The sequence below is a fragment of the Manis pentadactyla genome, chromosome X (assembly GCF_030020395.1).
Source record: "Manis pentadactyla isolate mManPen7 chromosome X, mManPen7.hap1, whole genome shotgun sequence".
In the NCBI taxonomy this organism is placed as follows: Eukaryota; Metazoa; Chordata; class Mammalia; order Pholidota; family Manidae; genus Manis; species Manis pentadactyla.
In genome coordinates this window covers 102,424,605-102,437,585 of record NC_080038.1, presented here as the reverse complement: position 1 = coordinate 102,437,585, position 12,981 = coordinate 102,424,605, and the positions used below count along the sequence as shown (strand labels likewise).

Genomic DNA, 12,981 nt, shown 5'->3' with positions numbered 1-12,981 from the left:
AAAGAAATCCAAAGTAGAGGCAAGGTAAAGCAATGATTGCACAGTACTGGGCACAGGATAGGTATCAATAAATGCAGATGACTTGTTATTGATACATAAATATATAAATAAAAAACAATCACTTAAAATAGTACAATTTCTCTAGAAACACTAAACACTTGTGCTAAGCAGCGATGCCATATGGGGTAGCAAGTAAATATGCAAGTTTTAACTCAAAGCCAACCAAGTTGAAACTAAAGTCACCCTTCTAGCATATACTATTTGAATATGTGGCATATAATGTCTTTCAAAGTAATTCTGATGCATATGAACAGCAAACCACATAAATTTTTACCTCACAAAATTGTAATTTGGTAGGTTATTCCACTATTATTTAAAAGGATAAGGTCTATATGAATGAAAGGATGTTCATGATATATATATATATATATATATATATATATATATATATATTTTTGGTATCATTAATCTACAATTACATGAGGAACAGTATGTTTACTAGACTCCCCCCTTCACCAAGTTCCCCCCACATACTCCATTAGTCACTGTCCGTCAGTGTAGTAAGATGCTGTAAAATCACTTGTCTTCTCTGTGTTGCACAGCCCTCCCCATGCCCCCACCACATTATACATGCTAATCGTAAGGCCCCCTTTATTTCCCCACCCCTCCTTCTCCGTCCCTTCCCACCCATCCTCCTCAGTTCCCTTCCCTTTGGTAACTGTTAGTCCATTCTTGGGTTCTGTGATTCTGCTTCTGTTTTGTTCCTTCAGTTTTTCCTTTGTTCTTATATTCCACATGAGTGAAATCATTTGGTACTTGTCTTTCTCTGCCTGGCTTATTTCACTGAGCATAATACCCTCTAGCTCCATTCATGTTGTTGCAAATGGTAGGATTTCTTATGGCTGAATAACATTCCATTGTGTATATGTACCACATCTTCTTTATCCATTCATCTACTGATGGACACTTTGGTTGCTTCCATTTCTTGGCTATTGTAAATAGTGCTGCGATAAACATAAGGGTGCTTATGTCTTTTCCAAACTGGGCTGCTGCATTCTTAGGGTAAACTCCTAGAAGTAGAATTCCTGGGTCAAATGGTATTTCTATTTTGAGCTTTTTGAGGATCCTCCATACTGCTTTCCACAATGGTTGAACTAATTTACATTCCCACCAGCAGTGTAGGAGGGTTCCCCTTTCTCCACAACCTCACCAACATTTGTTGTTGTTTGTCTTTTGGATGGTGGTGACCCTTACTGGTGTGAGGTGATATCTCATTCTGGTTTTAATTTGCATTTCTCTGATGACTAGCAATGAGGAACATCTTTTCATGTGTCTGTTGGCCATCTGAATTTCTTCTTTGGAGAACTCATGATATATTATTTTAAAGGAGAGAAAAGCAGATTGTACAATAATACGTGATGCTTAGTTCCATTCATGTTTTTTGAAAATATTTTTAATTCATGCATTAAAAAACCTAGAAAGATATACACTGAACTTAACTATTGTTATTATGCTTCTGTATTATTTATAAATTATAGAATACATATTTGTAGAAACAATAAGCTGAAGCAATGAAAATATGCCCTTTTAGAAAATAGTAATTTGGGGACTAACTCTAAATAAGCTATTGCATTTTTTACTAGGATCAAAGGATTTAGATACAGGCTGTCTTAAAAATGCACATGGACAAAAATAGATTTTCAATATCTCATTTAAATACATACTTGGTAATAAGTAACTCATTCACAGAGAGCCTTTTAGAGGATATTTTAAGGGAAATTAAATGGCTAAAAAGTTTATGTTTATGGTGGCAAATCAAGGTCAGTACAAAAACAAACTCAGAACTATGATACAAACAGAATTTTTTTCCTTTCTTATTTGTATTTATTTATTTATTTATCTTATTTATTTGCTTGTTTGTTTATATATATACATATTTTTTAAAGTCTTTTACTAAGGTATTATTGATATACACTCTTATGAAGGTTTCACATGAAAAAACAATGTGGTTACTACAATTTACCCATATTATCAATTCCCCACCCATACCCCATTGCAGTCACTGTCCATCAGTGTAGTAAGATGCCACAAATTCACTGTTTGCCTTCTCTGTGCTACCCTGTTTTCCTCTCACAGCATGTGTACTAAACATAATACCCCTTAATCCCCTTCTCCCTCCCTGCCCACCCACCCTCCCACACCCCTCCCCTTTGGTAACCACTAGTCCCTTCGTGGAGTCTGAGTCTGCTGCTGTTTTGTTCCTTCAGTTTGCTTCATTGTTATACTCCACAAATGAGGGAAATCATTTGGCACTTGTCTTTCTCTGCCTGGATTATTTCACTGAGCATAATGTCCTCCAGCTCCATCCATGTTGTTACAAATGGTAGGATTTGTTTCTTTCTTATGGCTGAATAGTACTCCATCATGTATATATACCACATCTTCTTTACCCATTCATCTACTGATGGACACTTAGGTTGCTTCCATATCTTGGCTACTGTAAATAGTGCTGCGATAAACATAGGGGTGCATATGTCTTTTTGAATCTGACAACTTGTATTCTTTGGGCAAATTCTAAAGAGTAGGATTCACGGGTCAAATGGTATTTCTATTTTTAGTTTTTTGAGGAACCTCCATATTGCTTTCCACAATGGTTGAACTAGCTTACATTCCCACAGGCAGTGTAGGAGGGTTCCCTTTTCTTCACATCCTTGACAGCATTTGTTGTTCTTAGCCTTTTTGATGCTGGCCATCCTTACTGGTGTGAGGTGATATCTCATTGTGGTTTTAATTTGCATTTCCCTCATGATTAGTGATGTGGAGCATCTTTTCATGTGTCTGTTGGCCATCTGAATTTCTTCTTTGGAGAACTGTCTCTTCATATCCTCTGCCCATCTTTTAATAGGGTTATTTGCTTTTTGGGTGTTGAAGCATGTGAGTTTTTATATATTTTGGATGTTAACTCCTTGTTGGATATGTCATTTAAAAATATATTCTCCCATACTGTAGGATGTCTTTTTGTTCTGTTGATGGTGTCCTTTGCCGTACAGAAGCTTTTTAGTTTGATGTTGTCCCATGTGTTCATTTTTGCTTTTGTTTGCCTTGCTCTGGGAGATGCGTTCAGGAAGAAGTTGCTCATGTTCATATTCAGGAGATTTTTGCCTATGTTGTCTTCTAAGAGTTTTATGGTTTCATGAATTACATTCAGGTCTTTGATCCATTTTGAGTTTACTTTTGTGTACGGGGTTAAACAATAATCCAGTTTCATTCTCTTGCATGTAGCTGTCCAGTTTTGCTAATACCATCTGTTGAAGAGGCTGTCATTTCCCCATTGTATGTCCATGGCTCCTTTATCGTATATTAATTGATCATATATGGTTGGGTTTATATCTGGGCTCTCTAGTCTGTTCCATTGGTCTATTGTTCTGTTCTTGTCCCAGTACCAAATTGTCTTGATTACTGTGGCTTTGTAGTAGAGCTTGAAGTTGGGGAGTGTAATTCCCCCAGCTTTATTCTTCCTTCTCAGGATTGCTTTGGTTATTCGAGGTCTTTTGTGGTTTCATATGAATTTTAGAATGATTTTCTCTAGTTCATTGAAGAATGCTGTCAGTATTTTGATAGGGATTGCACTGAATCTGTAGATTGCTTTATGTAGGATGGCCATTTTAACAATATTAATTCTTCCTATCCATGAGCACGGGATGTGTTTCCATTTATTGGTATCTTCTTTAATTTCTCTCATGATTGTCTTGTAGTTTTCAGGATATAGGTCTTTCACTTCCTTGGTTAGGTTTATTCCTAGGTATTGTATTCTTTTTGATGCAATTGTGAATGGAATTGTTTTCCTGATTTCTCTTTCTGCTAGTTCATTGTTAGTGTATAGAAATGCAACAGATTTCTGTGTATTGCTTTTGTAATCCTGCTGAATTCAGATATTAGTTCTAGTAGTTTTGGAGTGGATTCTTTAGGGGTTTTTATGTACAATATCATGTCATCTGCAAACAGTGACAGTTTAACCTCTTCCTTACCCATCTGGATGTCCTTTATTTCTTTGTGCTGTCTAATTGCTGTGGTGAGGACCTCCAGAACTATGTACAAACAGGATTCTTAATCCTCATAAAGTCCTATATATAAACCATGCATACTGGGACCTAATTTTGGTAATAAGGTGTAAAAAATTCACCTTGTTGATCTATTTTCCAGACAAGCAGGCAGGCTCACAAAGGTATCCTTATGTATATAGATTTTAGGAATGGTTGAGGAATCAGCAAGGACAACTGCACCCATTTAGGGCTATGTGTAATCATACAACCCTCTAGGTCACTTGTTCTGGTCTGCTCATAGAACTGCAGCTTAGGTTCCTCTTACACTTTCCCATACAGTCTATACCCTTACTCTCCTTGCCACAAGCTGCTTCCACTAGCTATTTCTGCATCCTCTCCTCTCTCCCTCCCCTTTGTCATTCTCATTTCAGGTAACTGTTCTGAGTGTTGAACAGCATGAAAGGGCTCTGTTCAGTTTCAGCAAATGGAATATAGTGGCAAACAGCTATCAAAGATATTTTTGATGCAGGCACTAAAAATGATTAACATTTATCTAGTGCTTTGTATTTTACAAAGCACTTTCATATGCTACATTTTTTATTCCTCACAAGTGCCCCCGAAGTAGAAATGACAGAGGAGGAAACTGAGGTCCTGAGAGATTATGACTTGTCCAAGGATTACTATATTCTCATGCTAAAGACCATGCTCCACTAACTTGCCTCTTCATAAAAAAAGACTCTGTTTATAGATTGTTTAAAGATAAATAATACATTTAACAATTTCAGACTTGAAACTATCCAGACTATTCATACAGAAATTTAGAATTAGACTAACCACCCCAACAAAAATCTCTACATTTCAAAAGCACTGCAGGGCAAATCACACTGGGATCTCAAGAAATAATTTACAAGCTTAACTTACTTCTATTCTTAGGATTGAATTTCACAAGAGAGGACACTATTTGTGAAAAACATATGAATGAATTAAAAAAAAACCACATTGATATTAACTCCAAAGGAAAACTATCATAGAACAGGTTAACTTTTTAATGCCTATCAACACTACCATTCTTCGGTCAAACGATACTTTAAAAAGTAAGTATTAATTCAGTTTTGAATACCTTTTGGTGATCTGTAGAGGATCTTCAAGGATTGGGTCATTATCAAATGTCTCCTTATCAAAAAGTCTCTTTATAGCATAGTTTGCCAGCTGTTCCATGAGAAGGTATGTTTGGTTAATATGCAAAAACATTGAAAAGTAGTGATTCTCCCCTTGGGAACACACATGAATACTCTCTGTTAGTATAACATTTGAAGTCTTTTCAAGTTTTGAGACTGCATCCCAGGAGATAATGAGTTTTACTGCAAATAAGGGTTATAAGCAGATATAATTAGATTTCTCAGTACTGATTAGGGTTTATCAATCAGGTGTTTTGAAACAATAATTAGCCACTTAAAAATGCGATGAGCAACTAAAATACTTTAGAATTCAAGATTAGTTAAAATTTTGAAGCATAACCATGCACATACAATAATTGATAATTCTAGGAACAGATATAACCTGAAAGAATTTAAAAAATGATTCTGGTATTTAAATGTTACTTTACATAACTATGTAACCACTGATGTAAAAGTTATTTGTGTGTGCTGTTTGATTCTTCTCTGTAGCTGTGTACTACAGCTGCTATATTTTCATTGTATGTTATACCATGGGCTGAAGAAAGTAGATAGTTTAGAACAAGGGAAAGAAAGGAGTTAAATGCCAAATCACCATTGTCATTTAACATTCATTCACTTCCTACAATATGCAAGGAATTCGATACACACATCTAATGGTTCCTATGTTAAGCAACCAGTCTTAAAAGGAATTCTTTCTTTAGTGAAGGGAACTTTTTAATGTACACATTAATTACCCTTAATATCAGTCCTATTATTTTATGTACAACCTAACATTACAGAGTTGATAGGTCAGTCAGCACAAGTTCAAAGTCATGGTAACAGAAACAACTTACTTTCTGATCCCAACAAAAAAGAATAGAAGCTCAGAAAGTTGGTGCTAAGATAGAGCCAGCCCTGACAAGGAACCCGTCCTTTCCAATAACTGCATGAGTAATAAGTCACTAACTTCTCCTGCTCTGGTAAACCAAAACATTTTTCAAATTTCAATAGGGCTTCTCGGAATTTCTCAGGATCATCTTCTTTTGCAAAAGAATGTTTTCCCTCCTCAGCAATTAATCCCTAAAGGAGAGAAAATATTTTCTTAAAATTAATCATTACCTACCAACAAAAATTTATTTCATCTCTTTAAACAGTTTATTGAATACAACTGTGTACATCTACACAGGTACATCTATTATATGCACGTGTGTGCACATACATACTTCTCTTCGGACATAGGTGAGCAGATTTTCTTTAATTTTGTAATTAGGCATTTTCTAATGCCTCACAAGTTGCTACCACAAATACAGGTGTGAAATATTCCTTCAATTGGGTTGAAGAGTTCATACAAATTCTAAACTCAAGAGATACTGAAATGAATATATCCCAAAGAGCACACACAAGGGCACCAAGGACTAACCAATGACTTTACAATTTTCTTTAGCACTGATTCTGACATTCATGTGTGCTTCTGACAATCCTGAAAGGTGGCAGTAAAACAATGAATGACCTTCCATGCAGCCTTTCATCCTCAATAAAATGGTCAAAGATTTTAGTATTCTTTTTATAAAATATATCCATGCCACTTACTCTTATCTTTCCTTGGACAAAATTAGTAATATCTTCATTTGAATCAAACACAGATAAAGTCTTCATGATATTTTGTTCCAACCAATCCCAATGTTTGGTTATTTCTTCTCTGTTGGCTCCTGATTAATAAGAGAATAAAATAATAGACTCAAGAGAAACTCCACAGCAAAACTGCTCCAATATTTTGAAGCTTAGTTTAAAAACAAATAAAATTATATTTCCTCATTTTCAAAAATGATGATCATAAAGTAATAAAGGTATCACATTTATTCTCTACTTCTTCACTATATATGGACATGAACACTATTTTTCATTATAAATAGAATAAAATTTTAATGGAAAGGGAGAAAAATCAATACAATTCATGAGAAAAGATATAAAATTCTGAAAACAAGATGCCAGTACTCATATCTGCAGTAACCAGTATCTTTTAGGAGAATATACAGAATGCCAGAACGTAAATATATGCAATTGAATCCTTGGTCTTCAAACAATACTGTCAGTACTGTGCCTATAATTTGTGTGACTAAAAACAGCATGCATGCGGCAATCTTATGCACACTGTATAAATGTGGATTTCAACTGTGGCAGCTCTACTAACCTCAGAAAGTCTGAAGCCTTTGCTCAGAATCACCCCTTTCATTTAAAGGTCTATCAACTTAAATTTCATGAAAGAGGTTACAAACCCTGTACCAAGGTTAAATCCATGTACCAACTGAATCAGTATTAGGTGGCTTGTTGAGGGTCAGATTAAATATTAAAGTTAGTTCTGGGTTGCTTTGGCTTGAAGAACATTTCATTATCAATCTCCCCCATAAACCACATACCTTTATGATCTCCCCAGCATTGTGGGTTTTACACATTGATTCAAAAGAAATACCTTGACTTCTTAGTATGTTTTAAGTTATATGGAGAGTGACACATTAAAAAACTTATTGGATGTGCAAAATTGCCTATTTCCTACAATTCAGTTAGAATTATGTTACTAAAGTCACCATACCACATGTAATAACTTTCTTTGATGAACCACAAATAAAAGCCATAGGGAAATTTTAAGGCCTTTGTTTTGGTCCTTTAGGTATAATGAAGCTTCATTAGTAGGTAATTACTATATTTTTGGGTGAGTAAGTTATATAGTCATCCTCCCCTATTTTTTAAAGTAGAAATAACATTTTTTCTTTCTAAATAATTTCTACTGACTGATTTAAAATTGCGGTTACAGATGTCTTTTGACACCAGCAGTTTTAGCTTAAACGTGGCATTCCATTTAATAGAACCAGGAGAAAACATTCACCAGCAACACTAATATTTACAAGAAAATGCAAAAAACAAGCCACATATCTTAAAATTTTAATTGTATGCTGCATGTTCACACATATGAACTATCGAGAAATTCACAAGGTTTTGTTGTTGTTGTTGTTGAAGTATATCGACTTGAGAAGAGAGGGGAAGAAGAAAGAGAAAAAGGCAGTCTTTCAACATTAAAAAGGCCAGAAATCTGGGACTCTAATTTAGACCAATATTACAATGGCATCAATAAAAGAAGTAATAAACTGTCATTGTGGGGTTTTTTTTAGTTGCTTTATTAGGAAGAATTATCCTTATTCCTTTTCTGCCCACAATATATATATATGTGGAAACAGCTGATTTACCCCAGCATGAATGAATACTTAGCATTACCTATAAGACATCCACTCACAGTTCAAGGATTGAACTTTTGTGAGAATGTAGGTATGTAACTAAAAAGGGTTGAATTTTTCAGGCTTATACTTTCTTAGGGGACAAACTTTAAGTTCTGGGCTTATTCTCCTCATCTGAGTTTATTAGAAATGAAACAAAGTATTTTATGGGTAAGTTCTCATCTTCCCAGCAGTTGGGTGAAGCAGGATAAGTAAATGGAGAATGTAGTCATATAGCATATAGATTTTGACCAAAATTTGCTCTGAATCAGCACTGCTGGAACATACGCTTCAGGTCCCTCACAGTAATGGACTTTTTACAAATTGTAATCATCTGTAATCCTTAAACAATTAGATGTCTTGCCATTCTTTCAAAGTAGGTGCACATTTCACTTTTTCTAAATGGGGAGTATTAATGAATATAATATTTATCAGTATCCTTATTTGTTTGAATTATAGGTTTTCAAAACCTTACTCACCACATGCAACTGACAGGTAAACCTGAGAATCTGGTGTCTGGTGTAAGATGCGAAATGGAGCTACTTTAGCAGTGGAGTCTAAGACTGAATCAAGAGTTCCAACGATAAGCCCTGTTGTAATAGAGAGACTGATGAAATAAGGATTTTACAAGAGAAAATAAGTATCACTTCATATGACAAACAACTAATGAATTTTTAAAAATTTTTTATTAAGGTATGATTGATATACACTCTTATGAAGGTTTCACATGAAAAAACAATGTGGTTACTACATTTACCCTTATTATCAAGTCCCAACCCATACCCCAATGCAGTCGCTGTCCATCAGTGCAGCAAGCAACTAATGAATTCAAAAAAAAATTCTAGCCCGAAGTTTCCTCAGAGATTTTTCATAAAGAAAAATACATTCTGGATTAAGAGATGTTCTGATGTGAGTAATGCTTGAGAAAATTATCTTTCAATAAAAGAATAAGTCAAGGTTAATTGCCCAAATCTCACAATATATTTGGAGCACTTATATACCTCTTTTACAAGGTTGTGTATATAGCAGGTAAGAATATAGATTCTGGTACCAGAGACTGTGCAGGTTTGAATCCTGGCCCTGTCACTTACTTGTGTCAACTTAAGCCAGTAGTACCTTTTTATCCCCCTCATTTGTAAAATAAGGGGGATAAAATAAAACCTACCACAAAGGGTTGTTGTAAAGATGAAATGAGTTATTATTACATGTAAAACACTTAGAAGAATGTTCAGCACATAGTAAAACACTCAATATTAGCTAATACCATTATTAAATAAAATTTTGGACTTTAAAACCTTGATTAAAATACTCAGGTAAAGGGGTTTTCTTTTTAAAACATAATTCTTAGTCCCTCAATTTGTAATTCAATGCTTTTGCTCAATTAGTTCCTACTGAATTACCTGACTACATTTCCTATTTCTCCCTGGAACAAAATTTGCTGTTTTCTTAAACAACCAATGAATTTCTCTCTTAGGGTCTTTGCTAAACATTCCTTTTTTTTTTTTTTTTTTACCTAGAAAGGCTAATGCAAGCCTTCTATCCCAGTCCAACTAATCCACATTCTACATTTTCCTCAAGACCCACTTCCCCTGTGAAATCTTCAGCAGCAACCCCAAGCAATAACGCCTTCCATTTCCTCTGATTACTTAAAGCACTTAAAGTCTACACAACACAGCCTAGCATACTATTAGGCTAGTTATTACAACTACTTTCTAAGTGCTTCATGTATATTGATCTCTTCTTCTTATCTAGATTATTAGCTTTCTGAGGACAATAACCATTGTCTTCTACCTTTGGGTTTGTATCTTTAACTTTCAATACATTGGTGGGCACAAAATGAACAAAACTGATTTAACAATCAAAGAGGGGGCTGAAATATATATAAATCTACCTTTCTTTTCTGGAAGCTTCGATTGGTTGGTTGAGCATTGGTTTTGTTTTATGAGACATTTCTCTTTAATTTAGCATACAGAATTTTGAGAGAAAATTAAATCAGTTATAAAGCAGACTTTTAGCTATTTTCCTATCTTTACCCACTTAAAAGGAATTAAGATTTCAAGCAAGCTTTGAATGAGAATATAGGTAGGTTGGCAGATGTGAGGTAGGAAGTTATTATAAGCACAGAGGGTGGCAAATTAGAAGAGTAGGAGATAGAACAAGGAGATAAAGAGAAATTTGGCTCATATTAAAGGAAGAGTGGGAGAGTATATGGAGGAATAGGTAAAGAGTAAAAACGGGGCTCACAGATACAGCATAATATCAATTAGCAACGTGACAGAGTTTTGATAGTGGGGGTAAAGAAGTGAGAAAGACTTTGGGAATGAAAACATGCAGATTATAGAGAAAATAAGTTATCTGATATGAAAAAAACCTTATAATAGGAATTGAAGGCTTTGTTTAAGAAACAGAAATAAGAAAATTCAGACAAATATGAAAGAGGGGGGTACTGGAGAAGGAAGAATGTGAATGAGAAGGAAAGACACAGGAAGTAATATTTCAACTAATAATGAGGGAATTACTGGAGGGTATGGAGATAAAAGGAAAAATAATTCCGTCATTTTCAGTGTGAAGTGACTAGGAGAAACTGGAGATTTGGCTAAGAGATCAAAGATAAAGTGGGAGTTGCTCAAAAATAAATAAAGAAAAGTGGAAGCTAAACATACATATACAGATTATCTCTTCAGAGCTTGCGATTTAAATTATTCAGGAAATGGAAAAAAGGAGAATGTTCTCAGCTTGAAGACAGGAAAGTGAAAATACTCAAAAGAAAGATAGAAGAGTGGTAGTCAAAGACAACCAAAAGAGGTAACTCTTCATGTTGAAAAACAGAATCAAGTGTATGAATGTCTGTGTATATATACATATAATAACTTGACAAATTTGTCTAACTAAAGGAATTGTAACTTCAAATAAAATCACTCATTAAACACAGTACTGTTTTAGCAGCTAGATTTGCCTTCCAATAATTTAAATTTTAAAAAAGGTTTCAAGAAAGTATTTTTAAATTTGTCAAGGAAAAATCATTAATTTCACCCTTACCACATTTTGAATAAAGCTAACTCAAATCTTATTTCCTTTTTATACACACTAGAAAAAGTAGTATTAGAAGAACAGGTTAGAAAGAACAAAGAGGTAAGGAAAAGTTCGGTTTCGCTGAAAGTTTACAGTGGGAGTATGGATATGTGCAAAAGCAGAGAGGAAAGGAAAAGCCACAGATAATCATTCTTGAGTAATAGTAACAATTAGTTCTCTGATTGAAAGTTTTAAGATCGAGGACAAAGTGGTTAAAATCACTGGCAAGAAAGGTCATTTTTTTGCAGCAGAAATGTTTGCAAGATTATAAATGCCCTACACTGTGTAGAGAGGAAATTGTTTAGTTTTTGTAAGTGCATTAAATCAAGCAGTTATTGTAAAACTATGCAACACATAATTTGGAAGTTAGTACTAGAATACATTTCCAGTCACTTGGGGAACTCTTCCAGCTCATTAAGCTACAATCCTCAGCACATCCCTGCAAGTCATTCAGGAATTAATATGTGCCAATATCTGGGTTCTAAAAGCACAAGAAGAGAAGCAGATAATGTTGGGTTGCTTGTTCCACATACACAGAGGTTTATCATCTGACTGTTTGAAAATCCAAGCTCATCAATCAGCCTAAACAATGGGAAGTTCTATAGTTACAGTAAATTGGGAAGAGAATAAATACTGTCTGTCAGCTGCATGACAGAACAAGAGATTTAAATATATCAAGAACTTCAAATAATCTTTTGAATGTCTTTAACTGAGTAAGGTACCAATGTTCTAGACCTTGATACAGATTTATGGGATTTTGGTAGCATCCTGCCATACAAAAGTAACACCAAACTTCTTAAATTCACTGAAATTGATGTGAAATACTTTTTATTAAATAGTATAGCAACATAACAAAAGAGCAAAGTTCCATTAATTTTTAAAAAAATAAGCAGTTTGCAGATAATGATTATTGCTCATAAACCAATTCTTTTTGGCTGGACAGAGATAAAGCACCATTGACTTTAGAAATGGAAAATCTCCTACAAAGCCATTAAGTCTAACCTTCAACACATTCATCTACTCTGTAAACAGTATTTCTGATAGAAAGCCTAGCTTTTACTAACTCCAGAGAGTTTATTTCTCCCAAGGCAGCCTACTGCATTGGTAGTAATTTCTATTAATTAGAAAGTCCTTTCTAAAATATGAAAGGATTTATATATATCCAAAGGTTATAGTCAGGGCTGGCTTCATGGGTTTGTGACCTGTCCATAGGACCCCATGCTCATAAGGCCTCTGCTTGGTTTAATGCTCTGCTGTCATGGTCTTGAAATTCTTAACTTTTGAAGAAGAGCCCTGCATTTTCACTTTCCACTGGGGTCCACAAATTAGGTAGTTGATACTGGCTTATGGTGGTTATCTCTGGGCAGGGGGATGATGGCTGACCATTTTCTTTTTTATACTTACAAGTATTTTCTGAAATTTTTACAATGAACATATTTT

At 34.6% G+C, this 12,981-nt stretch overlaps 1 protein-coding gene across 3 annotated transcripts in view; it reads right to left on the bottom strand.

Moving 5' to 3' along the window:
• TBC1D8B (TBC1 domain family member 8B) overlaps positions 1 to 12,981 on the bottom strand; it is a 68,769-nt gene that overhangs the window by 46,615 nt on the left and 9,173 nt on the right. For 2 of the 3 annotated variants that reach the window (XR_005032564.2, XM_036924990.2), the window contains exons 2-5: positions 8,949 to 9,059; positions 6,791 to 6,909; positions 6,055 to 6,280; positions 5,164 to 5,404 (exon numbers count right to left, since the gene is read on the bottom strand). Coding sequence is in view for 2 of the 3 variants with exons in the window: in XM_036924990.2 (XP_036780885.2) it covers positions 5,164 to 5,404; positions 6,055 to 6,280; positions 6,791 to 6,909; positions 8,949 to 9,059 (697 nt within the window). In the remaining variant the exon portion in view is untranslated. The remainder of the gene's footprint in view (positions 1 to 5,163; positions 5,405 to 6,054; positions 6,281 to 6,790; positions 6,910 to 8,948; positions 9,060 to 12,981) is intronic. The other variant, XM_057495265.1, reaches the window with a different exon arrangement.